General features: G+C 41.8%; 1 protein-coding gene across 2 annotated transcripts in view; it reads left to right on the top strand.

Moving 5' to 3' along the window:
- LOC149106727 (uncharacterized) overlaps positions 1–26,737 on the top strand; it is a 27,955-nt gene extending 1,218 nt beyond the window's left edge. For both annotated transcript variants that reach the window (XM_089297498.1, XM_089297497.1), the window contains exons 3-13: positions 9,202–10,045; positions 10,554–10,671; positions 11,191–11,327; positions 13,297–13,451; positions 13,562–13,718; positions 14,184–14,256; positions 15,223–15,278; positions 16,806–16,931; positions 22,457–22,522; positions 22,810–23,048; positions 25,691–26,737. In XM_089297498.1, the coding sequence (XP_089153624.1) occupies positions 9,202–10,045; positions 10,554–10,671; positions 11,191–11,327; positions 13,297–13,451; positions 13,562–13,718; positions 14,184–14,256; positions 15,223–15,278; positions 16,806–16,931; positions 22,457–22,522; positions 22,810–23,048; positions 25,691–26,405 (2,686 nt within the window). In that variant the 3' untranslated portion in view covers positions 26,406–26,737. The remainder of the gene's footprint in view (positions 1–9,201; positions 10,046–10,553; positions 10,672–11,190; positions 11,328–13,296; positions 13,452–13,561; positions 13,719–14,183; positions 14,257–15,222; positions 15,279–16,805; positions 16,932–22,456; positions 22,523–22,809; positions 23,049–25,690) is intronic.
- The last annotated feature ends 5 nt before the right edge of the window (positions 26,738–26,742 follow it).

Here is a 26,742-nt window from a genome sequence, read left to right as displayed (position 1 = left end):
CACTATTTCGAGCGCAAACGATCCTCCGAGTCCCAGACGAAACTATAGGTGAGGAAATTACGCGCTAAATTAAATGCACCGCGTTTTGTACTTGAAATAGAGACTTGTCTCAACGAATAGTAAACGAAATCTACGTTCTACAACGACGCGAAGAAGATTGTTGAGGCTTGGAACTGGTGAACTAGCTATGTATTTGTGGATTTTAATGAAAACATACGCATGCCAGAGGTCGCCGGTAATCCGGCCTTGTTTCTCAATGGCCATTCCGAATACAGAATTGGTTTGTTCTTTTAGCTTCGTCTTTGAGGAACGAAATATTTCTAAAATACAAACTTAGAATGGATCAAGCATTTATAAATATATGAGGAAAGTGAAACGAACGATTAAGATTCGACTCCATAGCTACCGACGGAGATTGACGTGCTGAAAGAATGCGCTTGTCAGTCAACCGAAACGCAAACTAATAAGTCGAGGAAACCCAGGTCATTAGCGTGCGTAAAATGGACATTTCATTCAAAATAACAGTGAAGTGGAAATGTATTCATTTAACTGAAAGTATACTGAACCTCTTTTCAAGATCTTATCGAAGGATTTTCCATGATTTCACTAGTACGAAATATGTAAATTTGTTTTTGTTTGAATAAGCGTGAAATAAGTGATAAAATTTACCGATAAACTCCCCTTTTGCTTGCGTGAGGTTTGCAGTAGAATGGAACGTGGACACGAATATAGATTTGCTTAAAGTCTTATTTTAATCGCCATGTGCTTGGCCCGACAAGAGATTACATGATGCGTGGGACGCGCATGCCCGTATATGATGTGTCACGCTGGACATACCGTGACATCCCCCTCTCTTTGAAAAGAGGTACTAGTTACATGCAGATAAATCGATAAAAGGGGACATGATAATCAATGCTGATCAAATTAATCAAACGTCTATCAAACGACAACAGGAACTAAGAACAGTTTCATGGGTGTAAATAGGAACCCAATGTCAATAAAAGAGTTTTTGTTTGTCCCTATTTAATCTTTGAACTTGGTTGGGACGCGGGTGATGCGTCCAGTCCTTGTAACTTGGCTCTTTGGGTGATAACAGGTTCCTTCACTGGTTACAACAGCACCTGCTGGCTCGAGATCAATTTGCCTCTTGCTGCACGGTAGTTGGAGAGACAGTGACTGATCTGGTGTCGGTGTACTGTCTTAAGGACTGGCTTCTGACAACGGAGGTGGTCTGGTCGCCTTGTCATTGGGTATGTGTGCGTCTTTGGAGTCGTCTACTGGAGTCACTGTACCGATAGGTGGAGTGTTACTGCCAGCTGAGGGGGGTATTTCACTCTGGCTCCTTGGTCTCAGGTGCTCCCTTGTTCTCTGGTAGATCTTCCCTTGAATGTCCACTGTGTAGGTTCGGGGGCGCTCCATTGGCTGTGGCCTATTTAGCACAGTTCCTGGCTGCCAGGTATTCTTCAAGGTGTTCCAGACGAACACTGGTTCTCGGTTGTTAAGGGCCTTCTTGTCGCTACCAGCCTTCCTGTCATAGAATACTGCTTGCCTCTCTTGGCATTTCTGGTTAGCTTCATGGTGGAGGTCATCATTCGGGTGTTTGGACTTCAGTGCGCTTCTGCTGCTTGGGAGTGTCGTTTGGGGTTTACGTCCAAACTGCAACTCGTGGGGTGATGGCATCTGGTCACTAAGGGGAGTCGTGCGATACATCCATAAGGCTGTGTAAGGGCATTCCTTCTCCTCTAGTGCTTTTCTTAACAGTGACTTGCAGGTTCCAATTGCCCTCTCTGCCAGGCTGTTGGCTTGGTGGTGGTATGGGGAACTACAGTGTAGTGTGATGCCACTTTGTTCGCATTTGGTTTTGAATCTTTCGCTGATGAACTGAGATCCGAAGTCAGCAATGATAGTGGCTGGTAGGCCATATTCTGCAAGGATGCTTGTGAAGTGGTTGCACACGGTGTGGCTGGTCGTGTTGTTGAGGAGTCTTATCACAGGGAATCTTGAGTAGTAATCGACGACCATAAGGTACTTCTCCTTGTTAAATTCAAAGATGTCCGTGCCGAGCTTCTCCCATGGTCGGGTTGGAAGGTCTGGCTGCAAAATGGGTAGTCTGGGCTGAGCTGGCTTGTGTTTGTTACACAGGTCGCAGTCCTTTACCATCTGCCTGATGTCAGCGGAGATACCGGGCCAGAACACTGATTCTCTAGCTCGGAGGATGCATTTGTTCTCTCCTTGATGTCTCAGGTGGATCGCTTGGAGAACTTGGTTTCTCATGGAGGCTGGTACGACGATCCTGCTACCTTTTAGTACTAGACCGTCCTCTAAAGTGAGGTCGCATCGGAAGTTCCAAAACTCCCATAGTTCTTGCGGGCATTGTTTTCTGTAGGGAGGCCAGCCATTGTAGATGGTATTCTTCAGTAGATTCATGGTAGGATCTTGTACTGTAGAGGACTTTACTGCTGTTAGGTCAATGGGGGTGGATATGAAGTGGATGTTACGCTGTGATGCGGTGTCCTTAGTCGTAGTCTCAGTGCCATGTGTTGCTCTCATGTGACACACTCGTGACAGGGCGTCGGCAACTGGGATGGATCTCCCCGGCTTGTACTGGACATTGATATCAAACCGCAGGCATCTAAGAAGTAGCCTCTGCAGCCGGCCTGGAGCCTCATTGATGTTTTCCTAGAAAATTTGTTCCAAGGGGGAGTGATCGGTTTCAACTGTCACGTTTCGACCGAGCAGGTAGTACTCGAACTTCTCCAGGCCATATGTGACTGCCAGACACTCGCGCTCAATATTAGAATATCTGGACTCTGCGTCGGTGAGTGACCGGGACGCCATGGTGACAATGTGTTCATTTCCTTGAGAGTCTGACTGTCTTAGCCAGGCCCCAATGCCTGTTTTGCTTGCGTCACACTGAAGGATCGTGGGTGTACTCGGATCTGGGTCGTAATAGGAAATGAGTTTGGACGTGCAGAGTTCTTGCTTAATCCTATCGAGTGCCTGCTGGTGGTGGGGTTCCCAGCTAAAATGGACGTTCTTCTTGGTTAGCTCTCTTAGTGGCGATGTTAGGTCCGTTACCTTTGTCGAGAAGCGGTTCAGGTAAGTTACCATGCCCAGGATAGTCTGAAGCTCCCCAATGTTTGATGGGCTCTTCATGTTGTGAATTGCTTCAAGTTTCTCCTTCGCTGGTTGGATTCCATTCTCTGTCAGAACGTGCCCGTAGAAGTCGACTTGTGCCTGCTTGAACTGTAGCTTTTCGGAGTTTAGGCTGACATTGTGCTTGCGAGTGGCCTTGAGCATTTCACAGAAGGCTTGGTCGTGCTCTGATTGGGTTGAGCCGCATACCACGATGTCATCAGCAATCCCCATTACATTGGGGATGCCCCTGTAAACCTAATCGAGTTTGCGTTGAAAGATGTCTTGGGAGAGTTTGACCCCGAAGGGTAATCGTTTAAAACGGTACCATCCGAAGGGAGTATTAAAGGTGCACAGCAGGCTTGGCTCGTGGTCCAAGGCTACGTGCCAATAACCTTTCTTAGTGTCAACAACAGAGAAGAATTTCTTTTCATGCAGCTGCGGTAGGAGCTCATCGATGGTACGGGTGTAATAGTGCTCTCGACGTAGGCTCTTGTTGAGGTCCTTAGGATCAAGGCAGAGTCTGATCTCCTTTTTGCCTTCAGGAGTTTCTCTGATGTTACATACGATTGAGTTTACCCAGCCGGTTGGCTCGGTCACGGCTGTGATGACATCGTCCGCGATCATTTTATCAAGTTCCTCCTTGTATAAGGGAAGTATGTGTACTGGAACGGTGCGTGGCGGGTGGATGACTGGGACAGGATGGTCAATTAGCTGAATGTGATACTTCTCTCCCGGAAAACAGCCTAGCTTGTCGAAGCAATCTTGGTATTCTTCCATAACAGTGGGCTTGGATAGCTGACCACGTTGTGCCTCAGCTTCTGTCTTGGTTGGTGGAATGGTGTTAACTTCATCTAAATTTGTTGATATTATTCCCAGATCCTGGCATTGTCGGCATCCCAGCATAGATAGGCTTCCTGTGGCTTCCACGATGTTGAATTTGATATTGGCTGACTTGTCCTTAAAGGAGACCTTTAAGGTGCCAACACCAAGGTTTTCTATTTCAGAGCCTCCATATCCTCTAAGGACATTGCTGCATGCAAGGATAGTAATCGGGAATGGGAAGTGCTGTAGGTCTGCGGAGGTGATGACGCAGGCGTCTGCTCCCGTATCTACTTTCAGGCTCATGTCATGGACTTCAATAGTCTTGACCTTGGCAAAGATTTTGTCTGGGTGGCTGTCGAGGGCGTTTAGTGAAATTTCTTGGGTTTGCTGGTGCTTTGTTGAAGTGAGAGTTCCAAGAAGTACAGTAATGGGTTCTGTGTCGCTTGTTTCTTCTTCTGATTCTTCTTCGAGAGTGTACTCATAATCATCCTCAAAGGGGTACTCATCCTCTAGGTGGATGTCTTGGCCCTGGTACTCTGGGCTACTCACGATCTGGTGAACCTTTTGAAGGCGTTTTTGCATGCACACTCTCGCGTAATGGCCAGTCTTGCCACAGTGCTTGGATTTTGCATTCTTGGCGGGGCAATTCGCTGATTTATCATGGGTGTTTCCACATCTGAAGCAGCCTTTCGACTTGAATTGAAGTCGGCGAGGTTTTCTTCCGGTATGATCTCTTTGGTTTTGGTCGCCGTAGGAAGTTTGGTGTGTGAAGCTTTGTCCCGGTGGGTGTTTTTTAGTCGAATATGCAGATTCTCTTTGAACTGTATGAAGATCAGATTTCTCGTCACCTTTGGAAATTATCTTCATTTGTGCTTTAATGCTTTCCTCGACTTTCGCCAGGTCGTAGACTTGCTTGAAGGTTAGCCCGTTACCAAGTGCTATCGCGTCTTTGCGTACTTTATCGGACGCCACGCCAAATACCAGCGTATCTCTGAGGGTATTTTCTTTAGCGGCGGGATCGTATCCACCATCTTCTATTAATAGTCGCGCTTCGGTTACGAATTCCTCAAGTGGTCTATCTCCCTGCTTTAGGCATCGAAGTTGGTATCTAGCGAGGATTTCATTACTTTGGGGCTTTGTATAAGCCTCTAGTGCCGCCATAACTGGACTGATCTTGAGGTCGTCGCCTTCGCTGGCCCATGTGGTCGTGTTGTAGATTTCGAGGCCTTTGTCGCCAATCCATAAAAGCAGCAGTCTCACCTTTTTCGCCTCTTCGACTTTATCGAGCGGCCCCGCGAAGATAAGTTCGCATTTCTGTTGGAAGAGTTTGAAACGCTTGTGAATGTCTCCTGGAGTGGTCCAGTCCATAGCTGGTGGTTTGAATCGATCGGCCATGTTGTTTTTGAATGCTCGAAGTAATTGATGTGCTCTACAGCTTGCGCTTGAATGAATTTATGTTCGAATGCTTGAAATGCTTCACCTGGAGGATCCAGTATCTTCTCAGGATCCCGCTTCTGACACCATGCAGTAGAATGGAACGTGGACACGAATATAGATTTGCTTAAAGTCTTATTTTAATCGCCATGTGCTTGGCCCGACAAGGGATTACATGATGCGTGGGGCGCGCATGCCCGTATATGATGTGTCACGCTGGACATACCGTGACAAGGTTTATTGTGAAATACATTGAAGAGAATATTGGAAATTTCAATACACGTCTGATCTCGAGAGGCTACCCGGATCAAATGGTAGAAAATTCCTCCGAGAAGTTAAATATAAAGACAGAAATGAATCTGAAAAACAGAAATCGCAAATTGCAGAAGGAACTACTACCCTTTGTGTCGGGCAATTTCACGCAACCGTCAATACCAAACTTTGGAAAGCATAATCACGCACAAGTGTCACTTTCAAATACAAATACTCAGAGATATATTCAAGGAGCCACCCTTGATCTGTTATAGAAAAGGAAAATCACTGAAATACGTGCTTGTAAAAGCAAAACAAAGGCTTTGAGCAACACGGTAGCCACACAGCATGAGTCGCGCGGACTCATTTGTCATTAAATCAACCCCTAGGCTCGATTACCAGCCGCTGTTTCGGGATGATCACCACTGGGCTTATTTCCAGTATTATTTGTATGACTGAGCTTTCAAAAGTAGCCTGTACACAACTTAAAAGGCATTACTGGGTTATTTCCTCTCGATTTATACCTAATTAATTTTGTAATATTTTCAGACCATTATGCCATGTAAATTTCACAATAAACCTCACGCAAGCAACGGAGTTTATCAGTAGACTTTGTCACATATTTCACGGTTATTCAAACAAAAACTTACATATTCCACATATCAACATTGCCCAAATCCATTCGCGATAAAAACGACGGCGAAAAAGCGTTGATCTCTCTCAAAAATCGTTTTCTTGTACCTCGAAACAACTTTTCGCCATACATTTCCTTCTAGCGACTAGCAATGTTTACCCCCTGACGATCCCAGAGTTCATCGCGCAAACACGGGTATCCGATTACTGGCAACTCATTCATTGACGGTGATGGACAAAACACTGACTCCTAGTCCATGGATTATCCTAATGGACTCTCCTAAAATGGACTACCCCGGCCTAAAAAATACTATTTCAGATGAGTGGTATGTTAAGAAACTGCGATTATATACTTACACTGCACGGAGGATGCTTTTCTTTTCGTTCCGCATCGCCTTCAGCCGCCATTTTGAATAACTATACTGAATTATTTCGAAAATAAAGATGTTGTTGTTGTTGTTGTTATTGTTGTTGTTGCTGTTGCTAAAGGGACAGTCTCTGGGATGTTGTGGCATAGTGGGCTTAATAGCGACTTTGTTGATGACTTGTCCAAGGTGACAGTTTTCAAAATTGGTCCATACACCAGTAACAAAGGAGGAGTCTCGCAAAACCACAAAAATTTCCACATAATTATAGTCCAGGCCAGCCAAGAATACTACTGCTTCCACTCCAATCTGAATTTTTGTAGCGTAGTCGTTGGAATTTCTTGCTGTCCCATAGCTTTATCCTCATTCCCATTTCTATTTCATTTTGATACACTCAGGAAAAAACCGGAAGACTAGCTGCTTCTGTGCCATAATTTTCGGCACAAAACAAGCAAAACAAATCATGAGTAACATCCTGAAGATCATTTCGTCTGTTCGAGAAAGATTGAGCTACTGAATCACATGGGAGCAAGATTGAGTTGTCCACAGAATTAGCCTACGTGTAGCCGTACACACCCGTTTTTCCTCGGGGGGTGGGTACGGCTACACGTAGGCTACCACAGAATATTTGATTTGATTTGAGTCTACGCTTTTTGTGTACGGCGGCTGTTTTATTCAGTATAGTTATTCAAAATGGCGGCTGAAGGCGATGCGGAACGAAAAGAAAAGCCTCCTCCGTGCAGTGTAAGTATATAATCGCAGCTTCTTAACATACCACTCATCTGAAATAGTATTTTTCAGGGGTAGTCCATTTTAGGGTAGTCCATTTGGGTAGTCCATGGACTAGGAGCAGGGCTGCTAGGGGTCAGTGTTTTGTCCATCACCCTCTGCTTATCTCTTATGTTAAAACTATTTTCAATCATTGATCCGGAGAAGTAGGCAGGAGTGGAGTACGACTGCATCGCATTTTAACTTGTATTTCGGGGAAAATAATGTTTAAATGTAAAAATGTTTTGACACTCCGAAACTTGCACGTTCCGTAAAGTCAAATTACCAACTCTTCGTGTTCATTGACATCTTTATAACTTTTTAAGGGCTTTAAGCTAACTCTTCAGTCATTATGTGTACCTTTATAACCCAAATGGACCGACAAATTGTCGATCCCGGCCTAAATATAGCTATACAACGCGGCGATCATCAGGGATTTCACAACGGCTAAGAGCGATGGAGAAATAATACAGTTTGTGTTGATCAAGTGATGTGGTGTCTACAGTAATCAATCAATCATGAAGGACTGCGTTGGAGTGTGCACTGCGTTGCGAATGTAGTGCTAAGAAAACAGTTAAATCTTTAAAAGCGCGGTTATAAGATCTAAAAGATCTTCTTGTTATTAATTGGTAAATTAGATTATTTTTTGACAAGTGTGAATGTCCTCAAAAACACGAGAAGAGTCTGCAGTCTGGTTTTCTTCTCGTTCGTGCCGCGCCCATGTCTCGTCCCATTCCCCTCTTAGCATAAAGCGTCTCGCCTCATTGCCTGATTTCAAGCCTAAAAGGACTATAAATTATGGACTGTAAATTATGGGATTAGCAACTATTGATCCACATAGTCATAAAGCGCAGACCAAGCTTTACAAAATCCCCAAGTTTGGTTTAAATAGACCCAGTAGTAAGCAAGATACAGCCATTTGAAAATGTCAAAATTTACAAAGAAATGCATGGCCATCCGGACGCTGTGTCCGGATGACCAAACATTTCTTTGTTAATAATTTTGACGTTTTTAAATGGCTGTATCTCAGTCAAAACTAGCCTGATTAACACCAAACTTAGGGATTTTGTGAATCTCGGTCTGCTCTTTCTGACTATGTGGATCAATAGTTGCTTATCCCGCCGCGCTAAAAGTTCTCGACTTCCAATTCCTGATGGTTTTGAGATCTGTCCGACTGTCACTGCGGCTTTGTAAGATCCTCGTGCAATTTGTGACATTTAGGCTCTTTTTTGGACACCTTGAATCCGTTTTACATTACCCGGCCACGGCAGCAGTATTTGCTTTCTAACATTATTTAAGCTAACCATGAACCTAGACCACCAATCCTTCCTTTTCTGCCTGATTTTCTGGTCTAGAATACAACGCGCCCATACAAAACCTTCTATCGGACTGTAATTCTTGTCTGAGTCATATGGGGGGTCTCTGGTAATGTAATCAACTGTTAGAAACTGTGCGCGACTGCCAGCAGTCTAGGAGGTAAGCGCGTTTCTGCTCCATAATTTACAAAATTTAAAATCCTAATCACCGTGTGAGGAGAATTTTACCTTTCATCCTTTTTTCTATCAAATTGTCTTCGTTTCATTGATCAAATTTTTCGCTTTGTTTTTGGTTGTGAGCATAATATTAATTTAATAGCACGGATCTACGTTCACTTTGCAGTCCTTCAAAATAATTGGCCTTCGTTTTACATCTCGCCGCCCCAGAAGTTTTTAAAATTCTGTGACGTTTCTTTTTCACTTCGACAAAAAACGTTTTCTAAATCTAATTCTCATTCGATTCTCATCATTAGCGCATGCACTGTTCCAAGTTGTTGCAAATCCCCAGCCGAAGTAGAGGAGAACATAGTTACAAGCACTTCCAATTATACCATGCCGGAACCACGTAACGCAACCACTTCACCTCATCAGTGTGAACCTACCATCTCGAGAGAAGAGTCTAAAGAAGGTAGCCCGCAGAACAGGTGGTTTAGGAGGCTCTTCTGCAGGATAAAAAAAGGTTGGTTTGGTTCAAAAGTGCTTCCAGAGTCAGAACGCAATGTTCATGCTTCTCTATGTTCCATGATAACTGCAGTTACTTGTACAGACTCAGATGATGCAAAAAGCGTGCGTAAGACATCAGTTGCGGCATGTCCTTGCTGTGGAGAATATTTCGAGGTACCGCAACTTGTGGAACATGTTCCTCGCTGCAAGGAAGTTTCTAGGTTAAAAGCTGAAGAGCTCTGGCTGAAAGATGGTTCCCCATCCTCCTCGGTAATTGGAGTTGCTGACTGTATGGAAGATCCTTCAGTGTGTGATAGAGAGCTGTGTCCCACATGCCTAGAAGAGTTTTCCGTGTTGGAGTTATTAAATCACGCTGAAAAGTGTAGAGAAGAAGAACTAAGGACATGCGCAGATGTAGAGTATTCTCTGGAAGATGCTAGATTGACAATTGAGGATGACTGGAACGTGCGTAGCTTAGCAAGCTCAACAAAAACAAGGGAGGGGAGTGCTGATAGAGAAGCAGAAGATTCAAACGGCCTCATATCTCCGCCATATTCATATTATGACTGTGAAGAGCAGTGCCTGTACTGCTTGAAAATGTTTGCTGTGAGTGTGCTTGTGGAACACGCTTGCAACTGTGCAAGCCGCCATGAGGTAAGATATTTTTACGAAAATATTCCATGAAAGGTCGAGGCTGAAATGAGTACCGGAATTGGACGTACAAATACATGGGCAGAAATTCTTGTGATAACGCTTATTAATAGTGTACAATAAAATTTAACTGACATGCCAAGCCAAACGAGAAGGAGTTGGAGAGAGCTGCGAAAAGGTAATGGTGCGAGTTGTACGAGATTTCACTCCTGAGTCATAAATCCCAGCAGGTCGAGGCGAAACGCGAAAAAACTCGCGACAGGAGGTTCGAATTTGTCATTATTTCTATCATAGATAGCTTTGAGGTACAACACTGACCAATTTCCTTTTCTTTCAGCCAATAACGTGCAACATTAAACCCTCTCGAACATTTTCCTGCGCTTTTCGCGGGCTATACCTTCTATCAGTATGTGTTTATTGCCTCTGTAATCACTAGATTACCGTGTTACACTCTCGTCCACCATTGCAACAATCTTCTTCAATTCCAGCTTTTTCACTTGATTTTTCGCAGAATTCAGCAGATGAGCTGAGTGATTTGGGGTGGTGCTGTTACTGTCAAGAGCTATTTCACATGAACGAGCTCATAACCCATGCACATAACTGCGACCAGAAAACAATCTCTATTTCAGGTGTGCAATTTTTTTTTTTTTTTTTTGCAATAAAAACTAACGATAAAAAATCACGACCTTCCGACATTTCCGAGACCATTTGCTGTCTTCTCTTTAATGTTTGCTGTCTTCTCTTCACCACTAGCACCAAGTCAGCAAATAACAGGTTAGTACATTTAGTAATTTATCCTTTTAAATTTAACAGAGAAGGTGAGCTTTGGCAAGAAGTAACACGTTTAGAAATGCCATAACCGCGGAGATCTTAAATAACTTTTAAATTGAACAGCTTCAGCCTGTGTTCCTTAGAAGCATCATATCATGAAGAAGGATCGTCTAACTAACTGCCTCCGCCTGCATTGTCATACGTCTATTACGGACACATTGAACGCTGTAGACTTCGCAAAGAAGTTTGTTTGTGCAATCGAACAACGCAACAGACATTTTGGAAAATACGAGTATGCGGTTGGGTTAACGATGAGCTCTCTCATGTTTCAAAACGCTCCGAACTCCTGACTCTTTTCAATGATTTATTTTTCACAGGAGAAGTGTTGGAGAGATGTATGCACTGTTTTAAGGATTTTCCTGTCAGTGAATTGTTCCAGCACTCACAGAATTGCAAAGGAGATATGTCCGGACCCAGAGAGAGATTCCAAGGCTTCACTCCTTCTGTCCACGATGTAAGTTAGCATGAGAAAAGAATTTATATTAACCGTTCTTGGATTGAAACAAAAGACTTCTTTATCACTTTTAATTTTTTCAAAGCCGTTTATATTTTTGACACCGTAGTAGTTAATGACTAAACTTAATCCATGCCAAAATCGAACCCATGATAGGTCATGGGTTCGATTCCTGTCGGGGACTCAGATTTTTTCTTTGTCCCACGCTCGGGTCATGTTGATTATTTCACTTTTCACGTTTCATTACCGAGCTTAAAATTCACCATCATTATTCACTTATCACACTCACGATGACTTCGACAATCTTTAATCTTTAATCTTTAATCTTTACACATTATTTATACACAATAAAAACATAAGGTAGAAAAAATTAGTTTTACATAATAATGACTAAAAATTCAAATCCTTACATTATGTTAACTTACATTAATATGTCACTTAAGAAAAATCCTGGTTTCCATGAATGCCGTGTTTAAAAGTTATGGCAGAGAAGGCGTTTAAATTTGTTTAATGAACCAGACTCTCTAATGTTACAGGGTAAGCTGTTCCAAAGGGTAGCGCCGCTGTAACGAAAACTATTTTTCATGTAGTTAGTTCTTGGAAAGGGGACAACAAGTTTGTTTACCTAGTCCCTCAGAGAATAGCTTGGTTCATTTCGCTTTATAAATTTAGACGTGAGATATTCCGGAACAAGACCGTTTAAAGACTTGAAAACCATTAAGGCGTTCGGAATTTGACGTTGAGATTTCAAGTCTTGCCAGCTGAGTTTGTGAAACAAGGAATCGACATCTACGTCATAGTTTGATGAAGTTATAACACGTGCAGCACGGCTCTGTAGTTTTTGTAGCTTTTTAGATAATGCTTTGCCACAATTACCCCAGACAAGGCTGCAGTAATCAAAGTGAGGTTGAACTAGTGAGTTGTAAATATTGAGTAGGGTGGATTGAGGCACAAATGGCTTAACTCGCTTTATGGCTCCAACAATGGAATCGATCTTTTTACACAGTTTATCAATGTGGGAATGCCACATTAAATTTTCATCGATATGCAATCGAAGGGATTTTGCAGAGGAAAATTGTTCAATCGGAACATTATAAATGGAAAGTTCGAGTGTATCAGATAGACAGAATGCAGGACGCCTGTCACATGTGAACTCAATTTAATGTCCTTACTCTCCATGAGTTCTCGTAGCTCAGTAGATAGAACGCCCGCACGGTATCGGGAGGTCATGGGTACGTTTGATTCCTGTCGTGAACTCAGATTTTTCTTTGTCCCACGCTCGTGTCATGTTGATTAGCACTTTTCTGCTTTTCTTTTGTCTGAAAATAACAACTGAGCTACAACTGAATAATGGCTGTGATGCTGATTTTTTTTTTCTTTTTCATTTCCGCACCGACTGCCTAAAAACTGTGCCATTGTTCTCCAACCTGAGGTTAGTCGTCTTCCCTCGGGTGAAATGGAGGTGGCCGCTTTATAGGGGTTCGTCCAGAATAAGCATGTGGCCCAGTAGAAACGTCAATTTATTCAAATATAAAAGTGCGGCGAGGCCACATGGATTCAGGTGGTCACAAATAAAGTTGTGTTTGAATGTTTTTATCGGTGATCATTTTCAATTTCGGACTCTTACCTGTTCAATTTCGGACTCTTACCTATCAACGCCTTTGTCCAAAACTACTTGTATCAAAATTATTATACAAATTTTAAGCGACTTAATAGAGGTGGCCTGTTCAAATGGGTTTTATTTACAGTATACTACTGGCTACCATTTAGGGACTTTGAAAACTGGGCGCTTTATTAACAGGCTGGGACTGGCCGCTTAAAAGGTGGCAGCTCAATAGAGGTTCGACTGTCGGACCTGAAGTTCTCACCAAAATTGGGAAATTTGAAATTTAGTTAAGTTTTCTGCCAGGTTAATTAATTGATAATTTATATATACACTTTTTCCATAATTCTCAACTCCTGTTTTCAGTTGAGCGCAATCTCATCAGTCGCCATCTTGAATAACACGCAACAAGCAGCTTTACAATACGTCATCACACGCTCAGCCCAGGACTCCAAGTGTGTTGCCTCCAAACTGCTTGCCCGAGTTCAGGGTCTGGGTTACAGTGTAAATGACCTGAAAAAGTATGTCTTCGAATTTGGAGATGTTTGTACGTACACCCTCATACGAAATTGTATTTGCATTTTATCACGCGAAGATCACTCGCTAAAATTTCTTTCATTTTACTTCATAGAACTTTACAGTGGGTTCGCAGTGCCTCGCCTATCATCATCCACATCAATCTCGATAGAGTGTTAAAATTCCTAGTTGAAGACACGAACTATCGAAACCGTTTTGAGACTGGAACTAGGGGTGATTCTTCGTACATGGAAGCTAGGAAATCCTGGGAGGTGAGGAGTGTAACAATCGTAGTCACCAACTGTGAAATTAATCACACAGAAGAAACTGAGGTTCACGAACAAAAATGAACCGACCTCACTACTAATTTTTTTTTTTTTTTTAATTTCAAGTTACTAGCTATAATTATGCATTCTTGGTAAACCACTTATAAATTGGTGAGATCTCATTCAAAATGTTGTAGGTAGTCAGTTTGGCTGAAGATAATGTTTTCTTTGCCAGGTATTTGTGACTGAACTGTGTCTTTTTAATCATGATCAATACGAAAGTTTTATTTCTTTTCTTAACGCTTTTGTAGGGTCGCATTTTTAACGAGACGTAAAACAACAACCCTCCCTCCAGTAAACCGCTTATATATTAGTAAATCTCGTTCCAGTGTTCTAGCTCGTCAGCTAATCTAGTGCCAATCTTGACTAATTCACAAAGTTTTATTTCATTTCTCAACGCTATCTTAATAGGATCGCATTTTTAACAATGCGTACCAGAGCAGCCCTCCTTCAGAGCGTGTCAAGTACGGTGTGCTAAACATAGGTTGGTACTTCTGTGCATCATAACACTGCACATTACAGTTATATCAAGGAACGACCAACACTATACTAGTTATGCACGCAACTTCAGTGGCGAAAATATAGCCAAAAAAATTGAGAAAATGTCTTAAACGGGATTCGAACTCGCGAGTACTGCGATAGTTCTCTACCAACTTGTTTCCTTTTTAATGCTCCTGACGGATCAATGTAAATTGTGACGTGGCCCGTCTGCCTCTTTCTACGTACCTTTATTTCCCACCTTTTCTCTCTTAATTTATTCCCTTGCTTTCTGTCTCTCTACCTTCCTTCCTCCTTATTACTCCCTTCCTCTCTTTCTCAATCCCTATTTGCCTCTCCGTTTCCTCACTTTTCTCTCATATTTTTATTCCCCTGTTCAACATGTCCCTCCTTCCCTTCCTCCCTTCTTTTTTAGAGGATCTCAATGGGGTTAACCGTCAACCGCAGATGTCAACCGTCAGATAGCCAAAAAATTAACCGTTTTAAAACGCATTATTTTACCATCAACTGTCAAATGAGAGAGCCAATAATAGCCGTCAAATGTCTCAGATATCCTTAATTAAGGAGTAAACGATGGGGTCGAGTTATGCTATTTAAAAATGATCGTTTTAATATATCACAAAAGTACATTTATGCGCAAGTCCCGGATTAATAGCCCAGCTCAGCGGTAACAAAAGTGATGTAATTACGATAATTAGACGCATCGTTGAAGACCAAAAACCAGATCTTTAATGCACAAATTATAGAACTAATTGCATTATTCTTCTTCATTCCGAACAATAAACCATCTACCGTCAAATGACCTAAAATTGAACTGTCAACCGTCAAATGACCTAAAAGTTGACCGTCAACCGTCAAAGGGAACCCCCTCCTATTGAGACCCTTTTCTTACTTTCTTCCATTTCTCCCATATTCCTCATGCATTCATCTTCTTATATATTTTCTCTTATAGTTGGCGATCCTCGTGGTGTTAGAAAATGTTCTTGTTATGGTGATTCCTTTTTACAGGTTAGTACCCTGCATTTCATGTCAAAAGCTGCATTTTATTGTGCGAATAATGATGGTTCAATGATCAAATTTCCGTCTTACATCTATTTTTTTTTTCGTGAATTGTTTCTAGTTATAGCTCTGTTTCAAGAGGCAAGAACAACACGGCAGTTAGGAATACTACAATCTCCGACAAAAGTCTTGGCACACCTTCCCAGTTTTGCAATATCTGCATGTCAGGGCAATTTATCAGTTCGCCCCCTTTCCCCCAATTCAATGTTGTTTATCATGATAAAGTCGTCATTGCCCGCTTACAACACTATCGGGGAGGAAGGGGGTTCCCTACTCTAATGATGTGATTAGGTATTGTCCCCAAAATACCTTGTCAACGCATTTTCGTGCTATCTGATCCAGGTGTGCCAAGGACGTTTGTCGAGGATTGTAGGAATACTCGAAGTCCTAGCTCGAAATGACCAAAAAGTAATTCATAACTCAATTCTGAAAAAATAAATACATTAGTAAACGAATAACAACAAAAGAAAGATAAATGCGAACTTTTTCTCCTTGAAAATATGTAAAAATAAAAAGAAACGTTTACTACGCAGGCTAGTCTCAACATTAAATTCGTCGGTACGCAGCACTGTGAGAGGACCTGAGAGTTACTTGACCGAAAACACAGCGCGCAGACCCCGGCCAGGACTCGGGTGAAACCCTTATTATTCTGGCAACTGAAGGACAGCTACAAACGACGTAGATTTCAGATTCCGAGTGTTTAAAAGGTTTAAACAATTGCTCAATAGTACGAGTACGAGATCGAGTACGAGAACGACTTTTCAATTCCATTTTGCAAGCCCCACATTATCACTTCACTTTACCATCTCATCTCATAAGCTGCCCTCTCTACCTGGAACCAACACAAAGAGCGAGGACTCCGGAAACGTCACTAGTTTTAAATTCGAAAATGGTAGTCGTACTCAACCTCGTTCTCGTGGTGCAATCTATAGGTCCCTGATCTACGACAATGGCATACGCTGGGGGAGGCTCGGTAGCCTTATCGTTAAGCGCTGGACTCTGATCCGGATCAAGCAGTTCAAGTTCGAGCCCTAGCCGGGGTGGTTGCGGAAATAAGAAAAGCTAAGAAACGGGGATAAGCTCAGTTGTATGGGATACTAGCCCAAGTGCGTGTATCTACATAAAATAAGGTGTCACAGGTATTCTGTCCAGACTGTCCACGGTCGACAGACTATGCCATAGGAACGTTTGAATTTCTTCTTTGTTCGCTTCCATTTTTTTCCTTTTTAAGTATTTTTCAACGGATAATTTTTTACTAAAGTCTTTCCTTTTTTTTCATAATTATTATTTTTCTAAGTAAGTGACTTAATTAATAAATTAAGTATTTCGGTTGCGAGTCCAAATTCCTGCATTTACATTTTTCAAGCTACCTGGACAATGATGATCTAATAATATCGGAGTTGCAGCCCCCAATTAATTTCTGCTGTATCAACCTTTATCACCCTTTCATTTTATCATGTATTGCTTTATTTTCAGCTCAAGAAAGTCCGCCTTCGTACCACGTTTGCCTCTCAGGACACTTCAGGAACGGGAGTAAAACTTTCCTGTTGTGAACATTATGAAAACGTTTTGTTTACCTACACAGACCAGGAGATAAAAGCGGTAAATAAAGCAGTATAAGTCATTTTATGCGGCATCGTGAAAAAATTTCAACTGCACCCTATTTTAGCCTGAATACCCATGTGGTGTTTTGTTGAAGTGAAATCGTTTTTATTCATGATTTTGTAAAGCCATGTTGCGAATGAGAGAGTCTCAGAGCGAGATCTTTGACTTTATGGTTTATTGAAGAGTCACGATTTTTATTTTTGATTGCATGACGGCGAAAACCAGCAACAGATTATTATACCGGGTAAGAGGCTGATATCGTTTTTATTCAAGATCTTTTTAATATCGATCTTACTGCGAAAGAGCAAGTATTCGAGCAAATGAGCGAGTTGTTAATTCGAGACACAGGGAGAGATCTCCCATTCTCCCGAGCCAGGAGCTCATCATGAAAGTTTTATTCTTTTTTTTTCGTATCCAACTGAAGCCCGCTAGTTACAGCCTGCGAACACAGACGTATTTCCGGCTGTCGTTTTATGTTGGCAGGCTTCGCTTCTTTGAACTCTCAGGGGAAACTAAAACTAGTTCGGACTAGCTAGTCTGTGCACAGACGTTTTCTTTTTGCGTCGAGCGCGGGCGCGAAAGCGAGGATGCGACCGCGAAGCGGGTGTGTCTTTCTCCAGCCCCACCACTTGCGTTTTGGTTCGTTCATATCCAACTTGCCGGGTTAATATTTTGCTAAGTTGGCGATCTCGACGAACTCAAGACAAAATAGAGGGTCTGTGGCAGCGGGATTTCGAAATAACTGTGTATGGGGGTATTACGTGGCGGCGAGAAGACATGAATTTTATTTTCGAGGGGTAAAATATTGTTCTTTATTAAATCCATTTTGAAATCACTGGTTATCCTTGCAATCTGATGGACTCTCAGTGGTGCGATTTATTCACGAATCGCACTATTTTTTGCTCTAAATCGCATCTTTTTCTCAGCCAATGAAAATGGGACAGTAAAACAAAACAACCAATCAGATTTTAAGATTAGTTTAAAGTAATCAATAAAATTTCAGGAAAATGAGAGGCAAAAAGCCATTGTGTGGAGAATTTTGCAACTATTATTGTCAAAACTTTGTTATTATTGTAGTTTTTTCCAAAAACATTGACGAATTTAATTAATTACAGTTTCTGAATGACGATTATGAGCTCCTTCAGGCTGAAGACCTACTTGAACTACTTTCCAACTTTCAGTGTCCATTTTGACGAATATTTTGGCGATTTTTCTTCAACATTGCTCAAGATCCGTATAATACCGAGTCCAGTAAAACATAAACAAACGAAAACAACACAACAACATATTAAGAGCCATCTCAAGAAGGTAGATGTTTCCAGGTTTGCGATAGTTTCAAACGAAGCAACACATGAGCTCAACTCTGTCGCTGTGAATAAACAAGGTCAAAATACGCCCCACTGCACAAAGCAGTGAATGAACGAACGTCTTACGAAGCCGGTGCCAGTCCCGCCATCTTTGAAATATCTTGAAACAAATGGCGCCGCAAGAACTTGACAAGGTCCTGACTATTGAGTCCTACGCCGAGGTCACAAAAAGAAACGGAGATGATAACGAGCTGGACTCCCTTAAAATCATGCTATTAAACGATGTTTAAAAGAAAAAAAAAAACGTACTATCCACTGGGCATCGTGCACTCAAAGGAGTTTCACAACTCGAAAGAAATCGATCGCAGAATTACACAGTATGCACCTTCAAATTCCTTCTCCAAAGACAATGAAAGTCTCAGCCTCAACCACAGAAGAAATGAAGGCCTTCCATCATTGATTCAGGCGACGAGAACTGACTTTTTGTACCTGAAGTAGACTATTTTCGATCTGATTTCAGAACTGCTTGTTTCTTTGTCATGCTCGAATGAGTTTTCGTCACATGATATCGTTTTGCATACTAAATGAGACCTAAAGGCACTTCCGGTTCCGCTTTTTTTTTTTTAACAAACCAGCTACTGGAACAATACACCAAAAATCTAAAATTTAAGGCGATAAAACTATGCGATTTCAAAATGGATCTAATAAAGTGGCAATTGAACTTCGTGTCGTGCAATTTTGGTCTGAAAACATACTTGTGATTTCAAATCGAACGAGCGCGCAGCGCGAGTTCGATTTTGAAATCAGACCAAATTGCACTCCACTCAGTTCAATTACCATTATTAACACGAGAAAATATAATTCATATCTTCAAGCTACCATGCATTTTCTTTTTAGTGGAGCTTCGGAAGGGCCGCCAAGCGGAGCCCCATACTCATATAGGAAAGAAAAGGAAACCCTTAAATGGATTTTTTCTTGGTTATCATGGCTAGCGGTACTGCTCGTGGGCGCGCACGCACGACGGCAACGGCAATGGCGACGACGGAGTCGCGCAACATGGCGGCCATGTTCCAAATAATAGGTTGACAGAGACATGCAGCCTTCGTTTACCGTGTACTTCTTTGATATTGGACATGCATGTTATGATCAATTGACACCTGTCGAAACAAGGAATCCGCTGACCAGTATCACGTGACCATATCACGGGCTCAAGTTTTCAGCTCATCGAGGTTACCTGTTTTTTGAAAATGACCGCTGACCAAGTGCCGGTTTTCGATTGGATCGCGGGCTCATGTCAGGTTAACTTGTTGATAACAAGGCAGGATTGCTCGGAAGCCGGTTAACGCTAACCCAGGATTAAAAGTTAACCGAATTATAACTTTTTCTTCTATACAAATGTTTTTTTTTTTTTTGCTGCTTTGTTATGTGTGTATGGTGATTATTAAAACTCAAAACAGAAGGCCAAAAAATATACAGAAAACTTCACCGCAAAGTTACAAAATTCAAATCAAAATTCTACCTTTTAATTCCTGGGTTAGCTTAATCGGGCTCTGAACAACCTGGCCCAGGAGCTACGCTTTTAGGCTGGCCTAAATCTATATATTATTATATAGACAAACTAACCGTTTGCACAAACAACCGTGAAAAAGCCGCGGGAAATGATATAATCAATATCCTCTCTAGGGTCTCAGATGTAGTTTCGTACGAATTTTACGAGCGATGTCTTTTCCAGTAATACACACATGTCTATATAATAAATATTATCATATGACCCGTACGGCCCCGCGCGCAATTTTCTTGGAGAACCATAGGAAAAAAGGTCCCGTATGAGGGCCGTACGTGTCGAAGTGATAGGGCCGGAAAAACACGTACGGCCCTACTAGAAATGCATACGGCCCTAATAGAAACTCGATGCGAGTTAAAGACAAAACAATTTTGTCGCTGCAAAATTTTGTTCTTTTCAAAATGAGAGATGAAAGTGAACATTCTGAGAGCGAAGTTTACTATCCAGGCGAACTGTCCGATGCAGAACTACTTCAGTCGCCAACTCACTCCGAAAGCACAGAAAGAAAGTCCACAGTCCTCACAACTGAAGAAGTTCACAACTTTCTCAAAAGCCAACAACAAGCAAACGGGCGGTCAAGAAAACAACTTTTCCGAATGAATTGTCCGATAATTAACCTTTGGAATAAGCAAACGGTCTTGAGGCGAAACTTCTTTTAGTGGAAAGCATCAAAGAATTCATCGTAGGTCAAAAGCAAGAAAACCGGCAAGTCGCGAAGAAAACAAAGTATGATATAAATTTTTTCTTCGAGTTTCCAGAGTTGGGAGAAGAGAAATCACAAACATACCTTGTGCACAGTAGGATATATTGCTCTGCAGTTTCTACATCAGTGTTGTTTGAAGAAACAAAACTGAGTACGAACACAAGTTCATTACCGTACCGTTCATCCAGATAATAAAACTCGCTTGAATTTCCACTACACGGCAAAGCCAGCAAAGTCTGCAAACCTAGGTACTGTTTGCGGGAGCTAACATCGGTGTCATTAATATTCAGTTGCTGGTTCTTCCTTGTTCAAGAGAATCCAAGAGGTAGACAAATAGCTTGAAACGACGCCGACATTTTCTTAAGTCTTCAGATGAAGAAGATTTGTGAACAATTTCACTGAAGCGTGAAGCGAACTTTTGTCACTCGTTAAGTTTTTGATGGTTTTGACATATTTTTGACAGTTTTATGTCAACTTTCTGTTGGCTTTTTAGCATGAATTGTAATTGTAGACTTACATTGAAAAACAAATATGAGAAAATGAGTCGTGTTTTTCTAGGAATTGTGAGTTTCTTGTTCGACGCGAAGAGATAAACGACACTGAATTTTCATGGTAGAGTCTTTTCTGTAGTTTTTCCCCACGGCCGTCTGACGTTATGTAATCGCGTCCTATTTAGGTTCAACCGTTAAGTGGTCATATGATAAAATGCTTATTGACTGAGTAAGGTCGGGCCGGACGGGAATATATTTGTCTCTCGGTCAGGACGCACGGACCTCGCTGCGCTCGGTCCGTACGTCCTGACCTCGAGCCAAATATTTTCCCGTCCGGCCCTCCCACTCAGTCAATAGGTATATGTTAAAACATCGAGCATGAAATTTATTAATTCACTATTATGTCATTTTTTAGTGTTTCTGCTTCGAGTTTTTGAAATACATCCTTCGAAAATTGTATTCATCGCATAAGGCGTGTGCGAATGACGAAACCAATCCAAACAAAACCATCAAAATGTCATTAAAAGATAACTGTCTAGTGACTGGCATGCTTAAGTTTTTGGACTTTTAAAACACGAAAGTATCGTCAACGAATTGTGAAATCCAATTCTGATAGATCTGAAGGGCAAACTGTTTTTAATTTTATTGTCACTATATGATGATGGGCAAGATACTCTTGAAATTCTTCTCTGGGACCGCGGCATGGTCGGTAATAGAGAAGCCATCATCGGCAACGGTAAACGTGAATTGGCAATTATTAAACACCGCTCGAGTGAACTAATGTTTGCCTCCATTTTCATTTTGGAGTGGAACAATTCTGTGCGCCAGTACTTGGGGTTCAACGAGTGATTCATCAGGTTCTTCTCTTGCTTGATGAAGCCGCTGAGTTTCAAAGACATGTCCTTTTGCTGCTCCATGGACGTATTGAAGTAGCTGTCCAGAGATTGAAGACTATTTGTCCAACAAGTGCAATAATGTCTCATATGAAGTCTCCACGTTTTCTTTTCCGCTCAGTGTTGAAATCAACGCATTCAGAGAAGTTTTTGTGATTCGCCCGTCTTTTCATGTTTTCGTTTGATTTTTACCACCACATCGATCATGTCTTCCTCAACCTCCTCCTACTTCTTGTTGTTCCCAGGGCTCCACGGCAATGATGTTGGGGTACCAGCCCTCTGGTTCCAGAAACGCATTCGACGCTTAACGAAAAAAAAACTTGTAGGGGATGGCCTTAAATAAAAGGAACCAAAGACAGCACAGTAAACGAGAACTTGAACACACTTGGCGCCGCATTTATTTGAATGTTGACACAAACCTTCACTGGAAGAAAGCAGCAAAATTTGTCAACACAAACCGGCCTTCGAAGACTCGCTCGTTCGCGATATGGTATAAAAATCTCGTGAATAAGAACGATTTAATATGCATGTAATAATTTATACCTTTCGCTTCCCTTCTTTTAGATTATAGACGTAGCCACTGGGAAAGTTCCATTTCATCGATCAGATTGCATTTCACACTACAAAGAGGTGAAACGAGCTTGTAGATAGTGGTTGTAAACATTGCTGCTGTTTCTATTGTTATGGTCTATCAAGTATTTTTGAAACAAACGCCACTCCACATAATGCATATGTAACACCTGCCCAGCAGTAGTTACTCTTGTTTAAAGCCTTGATCGTCGTTTTATATCTAAAAGAAAGCATCTTGGACGTTCGACGTTGGAAGTTGTTTCCATTTGTGTTTTGATTTTTCTCTCAACACCACACCGCACTCTCAAAAATCAATTAACCATAACACGTTGATATCTCCTCCACAGGTCCAAATTCACGGACCAGTTAGTCTATCCGAGAACGTCGAATGCATTGTGGTGAACCCATGCCATAAAAAAGACTTGCTGACCACGAAACTTTTAGACCGTTTTGTGAAACAAAACAAGTGTAACCTTATTTGGATGGACCCTGATGACCTGATCGGAGCGATGCCTTCCTCGTTAGGTGCCACGGGCCATTATCCATCTGCGAGCACTTTGCTTGGTCCTTCCCCTCGTACGAGAAGGTGAGTTCGGGGTCAGAATGTTCTCTAGCAGCGAAACCGAGGAAGTACTCATATAAACACATTCTTTAGTTCTTAGTTGAGGCAACATCATTTTAGCAGACCGCATTAAGTCATAATCCATTTAACAATTGATTCATGCAATTGAGCATATAATCGAGTCGTGACTTTAACACTGAGCTCTATGCGCTAAGGACTACGATAGACACTTGTCTCCACCATGGAGTCTCGTTCAGCACTATGAGTTCACGAAGTTGACGTTCGACACTCGTATCATGGTTCACTCGTGTTTCGTTATTTTCCGTAAGATTAGGAAGACTCGTTTCATGGGATTTGCTAGAATAAGGCCAAGTTAGGAGGTTGTGAAGTGAACTTAGGATCGTTTTCTAGTCTTCATTCAAACCCTTAATAATCCCCAAGGGGAACAGTTTATTTATTTTCCTGATATAAGTAATGTCAATGTAGATACACCATTTTAAAAGTGTTGCTCATTACAGAAAAAGGAAGTTTTAGCTTTTGGCGGGGAGAAGGATCGGGCAAGTGATTTTTCAAAAATGTTTTCCAAGAAAATTCTCCAAATATTGTGTCAATCAAAAAAGCCAATCTACACGTAGAGAAAATTTATCTGTCCGTTTCTCATAAAATTATGACGGAATATGGTACACTGATTAATTTTGACTCACTTACTCATGAGGAAAACTACAGAAAGGATTGTATTGAATGCTGAGTGATGTTTTCCTTTCATTCATATGTACTCCTTACCTTGGATCATTGCTTGAATGCTGCCGCTATGATAAGATTTTATTTTCCTTCTGTAACCCCACCGCATTTCACAGTGAGTGGTAAATATTTGCTCCCAAATTTTGTTTCGACCCAGACAGACAAGAAAAAGAGTTTGTCTCTCTTGGGACAGAAAGACCTACTCTCACAATGAAAACATCTTGGAAGAGTGATGTCAAGCCCTGGCCAAACGATCGCAACATTTCAACGTAACATTGTTAGCGCAACATGTTACGCGCGTTTGGCCACCCTTTTGAGACATGTTAGGTGTTGTTGGCTCAAGTTCGAAAATGGTCAAATTTTTCATGCAACATTTGTGGATGTTGCATGATCTTGTATTTGTTTGGTCAGGTTCGTGCAACAATGTTGCACCAAGGCATGCGCACCAGTTCGATTTGCAACAGCCGAAATGTCGCAACACGTCGCACACGTCACAATAGGGTGGCCAAACGCGCGCATCACGTCATGATCGTTTGGCCGGGAATTTCAAATACTGGGCAAACAATGTTGAGCTGGGGCTTCATAAATCATAATTTACTTTGACATTGTGGATGGTAGTTTGTTTTCAACTATACTATACTTCTACTTTATTACATCTCGGAGAAAAAATCGTGACAACAAATTCCAGATAATTTGGTCGACTTCTGTTCTGCTTTTGAGATACGTTTGCTCGTATAGCAAGACAAATGGTTTGTTTCAGCATCAAATTCGAACAGCAGAGTGGTTTGACAATTTTTTGCTTCCCTATAATTTTTTAACCTTTTTTCCCCCTAAGTTTTACTCATTGAAATTTTTGTAAAAGAAATATTAGTTTCCATGAAGGCAAGTTATTGTTTCCAGAAAGTACATTTTGTGCCCTTTCAAACAAGATATGGTAAACTGTCCTTTAAAACCGTTTGGAATAGAATGAGTTAACTGAATAGCATGTGTTAGTTTAGTTTAATTAGTTGATTGTTTGGATCACATTCATGATAAATTGCCTAAGCTATAGGAACATTATTTTTTTATTATGCGGCACTATTTACAGAATCTTAAAATTTACATCAATATCACAAAACAAAAATGGGAAAGAAATAAACATTGTACCTGGCTATGGAGAAAATAATAATATATAGATTTAGCCAAGCATAAGAGCGAAGCTTCTGGGCTGGGTTGTTCAAAGCCCGGTTGAGATAATTCCAGGTTAAGCGAAATTTGATTTTAGTTTTGTAACTTGGCAGTGAGGTTTTCTGTATAATTATTGTTTGACCCTCTGTTTTGAGTTTGAATAATCTCCAAATACACAAAACAAAACATTTGTATACAATAAATATTTATACTTCTATTAACTTTTAATCCTGGGTTAGCGTTAACCGGCTTCCGAACAACCCGGCCCCGTTTGCAACAAGTTAACCTAACATGAGCTTGCGATCCAATAGAAACCATCACTAGGTCAACGGTAAACTTCAAAAAAAAAATTTACCTCGCGATATGGTCACGTGATACTGGTCAGTGGATACCTTGTTTTGACAGGTGTCAATTGACCATAACATGGATGTCAAATATCAAAGAAGGAGGCTATAAATCAAGGCTGCATGTCTGTTAACCTGCTAGCTGGAGTATGGCCGCCATGTTGCGCGACTCCGTCGCCGCCACCGTCGTGCGTACGCGCCCACGAGCAATACCGCTAGCCAGGATAACCAAGAGAAGATCCATTTAAGGGTTTCCTTTTCTTTACTATATGAGTATGGGGCTCCGCTTGGTGGCCCTTCGAGCCGCCGGATCTTGGCTAATAACAAAATAATAACAACCGCTTTTGATTAGCTTTCTCGTGATTTAAATTTTGGTGGTTAACCAAACTAATTCTTTAACCCTATTATCCGCAGCGACAAGCCAAGACCCAGTTGCCTCAGGAGGACAAAGCCTAGTTTCCGTGGTGAGTCAAAGCCCAAAACAGACTACAGCGAATTAATTCGCAAACCAAAGCGCAGTTTCACCAGTGAGTCAAGGTACAGAACTCTCAGCGAGCCAAAGCCTGGATTCCTCGACAAGTCAAAGCCCAAAGTCCTCAGCGAGACAAGGCCCAGAACAAGCTACAGCGCGTCAAAGCCCAAAGTCCTCAGTGAGACAAGGCCCAGAACAAGCTACAGCGCGTCAAAGCCCAAAGTCCTCAGTGAGACAAGGCCCAGAACAAGCTACAGTGCGTCAAAGCCTAAAGTCCTCAGTGAGACAAAGCCCAGAACAAGCTACAGCGCGTCAAAGCCCAAAGTCCTCAGTGAGACAAACCCCAGAACAAGCTACAGCGCGTCAAAGCCCAAAGTCCTCAGTGAGACAAACCCCAGAACAAGCTACAGCGCGTCAAAGCCCAAAGTCCTCAGTGAGACAAAGCCCAGAACAAGCTACAGCGCGTCAAAGCCTAAAGTCCTCAGTGAGACAAAGCTCAGAACCCTCAGCGATTCGAAACCTAGAACCCTCAGCAGGCCTTGTTATAGCTACCGAGATCCCTACTTTATTCGGCCAGTAACCACGGCAACTGCCGGTCGCCGAGACAGGCGGTCTTTCCTGCGGGATCCTTCCCGTGAAAAAGACCCGTATTTTTGACTTCTTCATGCAGTTAGTCAGATCTGATTTGGAGTTTTCTCCGTGGGGTGTTCTCACAACATATGGTAGAGCAAAACCATTGCAGCAAATCCCCCACTCTGCCGAGTTACTGCCATTCAAAGACCATTGTCCTTCAGAAAAGCCCTCCCTAGGCAGAACTTTCATCTAACTGTCACAAATCATGGCGTCGCATTCTACATGGCCAGCGTAAATAAGGGGTTGATTGGCACCTCACCCCTTAATCGACATATCATAGTTTGGATTGGCTAGTAAATCCTTTTGATTTTATAGAATTAAGAAAAAAATAAAATAAAGTAAAATGAAAAAACGGACAGCA

Source organism: Orbicella faveolata, unplaced genomic scaffold, assembly GCF_042242905.1.
Source record: "Orbicella faveolata isolate gen_17 unplaced genomic scaffold, um_ofav_v1 contig_3, whole genome shotgun sequence".
NCBI classification, from domain to species: Eukaryota; Metazoa; Cnidaria; class Anthozoa; order Scleractinia; family Merulinidae; genus Orbicella; species Orbicella faveolata.
This window is presented reverse-complemented; position numbering and strand designations above follow the sequence as displayed.